The sequence below is a fragment of the Teleopsis dalmanni genome, chromosome 2 (genome assembly GCF_002237135.1).
Source record: "Teleopsis dalmanni isolate 2A chromosome 2, ASM223713v2, whole genome shotgun sequence".
Lineage (NCBI taxonomy): Eukaryota > Metazoa > Arthropoda > Insecta > Diptera > Diopsidae > Teleopsis > Teleopsis dalmanni.
Window position 1 is genome coordinate 207,314,692 of NC_051847.1, and position 3,048 is coordinate 207,317,739.

General features: G+C 26.8%; 1 protein-coding gene across 1 annotated transcript; it reads left to right on the plus strand.

The window, feature by feature from the left end:
• Nucleotides 1–1,252: 1,252 nt before the first annotated feature.
• Nucleotides 1,253–2,338, plus strand: LOC119682947 (rRNA-processing protein UTP23 homolog). Its single transcript, XM_038096523.1, has 3 exons — nt 1,253–1,532; nt 1,588–1,788; nt 1,857–2,338. The coding sequence occupies exons 1-3, from the start codon at nt 1,413–1,415 to the stop codon at nt 2,307–2,309; spliced, it is 774 nt and encodes a 257-aa protein (XP_037952451.1). The 5' UTR covers nt 1,253–1,412; the 3' UTR covers nt 2,310–2,338.
• The last annotated feature ends 710 nt before the right edge of the window (nt 2,339–3,048 follow it).

Below are 3,048 nucleotides of genomic sequence, written 5' to 3' on the forward strand. Positions count from 1 at the left end.
TCATATATTTTAATATAAGTGGTACATGTAAAAACAACATTAAAGAAGGGCCGCACACCCTTCCAGATAGGGCACGCGTCGTCACTGACATTATCTCTATACAAAAGTTATTACGATATTTGCTTTAATTATATTTTTATGATCCTTAAAAAATATTTTGGTTAATAACTTTCTTTTTGTACAATATATTTTAATAAAACGTGGTGTAAAATGAAAGAGTCAACTTTGAGGAATATTTTAAAAAAAATTTATTAAAATATCTGCTTTCGTTATTTTTTTACGATCTTTTAAAAATATTTTTCTATTGATATTTGACTTTTGCGTGCTAATGTTCTGTTAGTAACTTTTGTCTTCTGAAATAGTTTATATATAAATATTTTATGAAATTAAAATATAATAATTTCAGCAAAATAATATATAATAAAATAATAATATAATATTTCAAGATAAAACTTTTTTGTATGGAATTCACACAGTAGTTAAAATAAATCCTTTAGTTCATAAATATGCAGGTTCTCGTAAATTAAAAATATTACATATTATATTCATTCATTTGATAAGCAAGTAATATTATGGGGCATTATGTATTTCTTTATTTCATGAATATATTTCTGTATGTTTACATATTAAACTGTAGTGAATTATTTTATATTTGATTGTAAAGCAAGCAGTGTATAATAATCTACTGTGAATGCGCGAAACAGCTGGTCGCAAAGTGCTGCTATATAACAAAACACAATTTAATGTTTTTTTAGTTGAATTGTTTTTATATGTAATCCGAGTAATTTTAAAATAATTACTACGTTTGAATGACAATGATATAATTTTACAATATTTTGATATAAATTTGTATTATAGAAAGTCGTATAAGTATTAATAGATGCAATATTCTGTCCACCTTCCTTGCAAGTTAAATTAATTAAATTTTTATTATTTATTATTTATTGTTTAGAATATTAATACATGTTTATACAATGATATCATAACTGAAGAATTATGGTAATATTATTTTCAAATGCACACTACACTAAGATCGATATTATATATATACATAATATTAATATTGATTTAATGATTATTAATGATAGTAATGATTTTGTCAATGTTAATTTAGCATACTCTGTTTAGTAATTTGATAAATAACTAATAAAATATGAAATTTTATATGCATTTTATTAAATTTCCCTCTCAATGTATTATTAATATTCTCTGCATTAAAATATGAAACTGTGGTGAATTATCAAAAACTAAGAAATACTTTAAGTATTCCTTAAAACCTATTGTGACTTATATGATGAAACCTATTGTGAATTTACAAAACAGCTGTTTGCAATGCTCTGCTGAATGTTTAAAACATGATTTGACAACTTGAATAAAAACGTTTTACAAATCATTTAAAAAAGTATTTTAAAATGAAAATATCACGTTTGAAGAAAAGTCATAAAATCTTGCAATATTTTGCCACCAACTTTAATTATAGAGAACCATATCAAGTGTTAATAGACGCAACATTCTGTCAAGCTGCCTTACAGGTAAAATAAATAAATTTATTTTCTTATACTTCTAAACGGTAATATATGTTTGCAGAATAAAATTATAATAGAAGAACAATTAAAGAAGTATTTTCAAACACAAATTAAGTTATTAACAACGCAATGTATTATATTGGAAGCCGAATCGCTTGGTGCGCCGCTGACAGGCGCTACCAAAATTGTTAAAAAATTTCACGTACACAAATGCGGCCACGAAGGTAAGCCAGTTACCGCAGCCGAGTGCATAAAATCCATGGTAAGTATTTGAAGCAGTAGTGCATACACAGAGTATAATTATTATAACATTTAAATTAAAATCACTAGACCAAAGACAGTCGTTACATTGTGGCAACTCAAGATCGAACGCTGCAGGATAGATTACGCAAAGTACCTGGACGTTGTTTACTTTACTTACATAAAGCCACGCCTGTGCTAGAGGAGCCATCAAATGCATCAAAAAAGTATGTTTCTAAGAAATCGAAGGATTTACTGCCAGCAAAAATTGGAGAAAAAATTGATCATATGAAACAAACGCAGGGCTTAAAGAGTTCCACCGGTAAAGAGGAGACTAGTAAAAAGAAGCATAAGGGTCCGAAAAATCCAAATCCTTTATCTTGTAAAAAAAGTAAAAAGCAAAAAGTACAAACAACGCAGTCTGTACATAAAAATGATAAAAATACAAAATTGAATTTAAATGCTAAAAGCAAAACGCTTATGAAACCGAAACGTAAAAGAATTAAAATTCCAAATCATGTAAAGGAAATTGTAAAAAAATAACAAAGTCTCATGAAGAGAAACAAAGCAAAACATAGTAAATAAAATATATATTTTTGTAATATAATTTTGATGTCATCTGTTAAATTCTTAAACACAATATTGAGAGAACTTCTCTAAACACAACAGAGATTATATTTTGAAATGTTTGAAGTAATCTACAAGATAAAAGGGCAATTATAATATCATTATCAATTTTATAATTACAAAGAATCGAAATTATAAGAACCTCACACAGTCTAATATCGTCGATTATATTTTCCAGCAAAGTTTCTATTTAATTTCGTAACTGAAGATTGTTCGTCAATGCTGACTCTTCAGTTTGGTAGAATAGTCAAAAGCGTAAGGAACTACTTCATTGCCAGAAAATAAATGCCATTATGGTACTTTCATAATTTCTAAATCTTCGTAAATGCTTTACTTTTCCACACCGTGATTTATCGGATTTTTACTGCAGTCAATTAGATTCTATCATCGATATATATGTGTAAATATAGTTAATCGATTCAAATTAGAGGAGACTTCAGCGTCTCATAGTCAGTAGCCACAGGAGCGGCAATTGGTCTATATATGAAGTTGCTGTCTTATTTGCAAAATGAATATTAAACTTTTGGTCATATAGGATATAAATAGGTAAATATGTATTTAAAGTAATAATTTAATTTTCATATCTTTAAAGATATTTTTTATATATATGTTATCGCACGTTCTCACTTTAGATCTTAAGGTAAAATTATCTTGT

Bases quoted from the DNA above. Each gene is read 5' to 3' on its own strand.
- LOC119682947 (XM_038096523.1), top strand. From the start codon at position 1,413: ATGAAAATATCACGTTTGAAGAAAAGTCATAAAATCTTGCAATATTTT. The intron at 1,533-1,587 runs GTAAAATAAATA...ATATGTTTGCAG, and splicing joins TCTGTCAAGCTGCCTTACAG to AATAAAATTATAATAGAAGA. The intron at 1,789-1,856 runs GTAAGTATTTGA...TAAAATCACTAG, and splicing joins CCGAGTGCATAAAATCCATG to ACCAAAGACAGTCGTTACAT.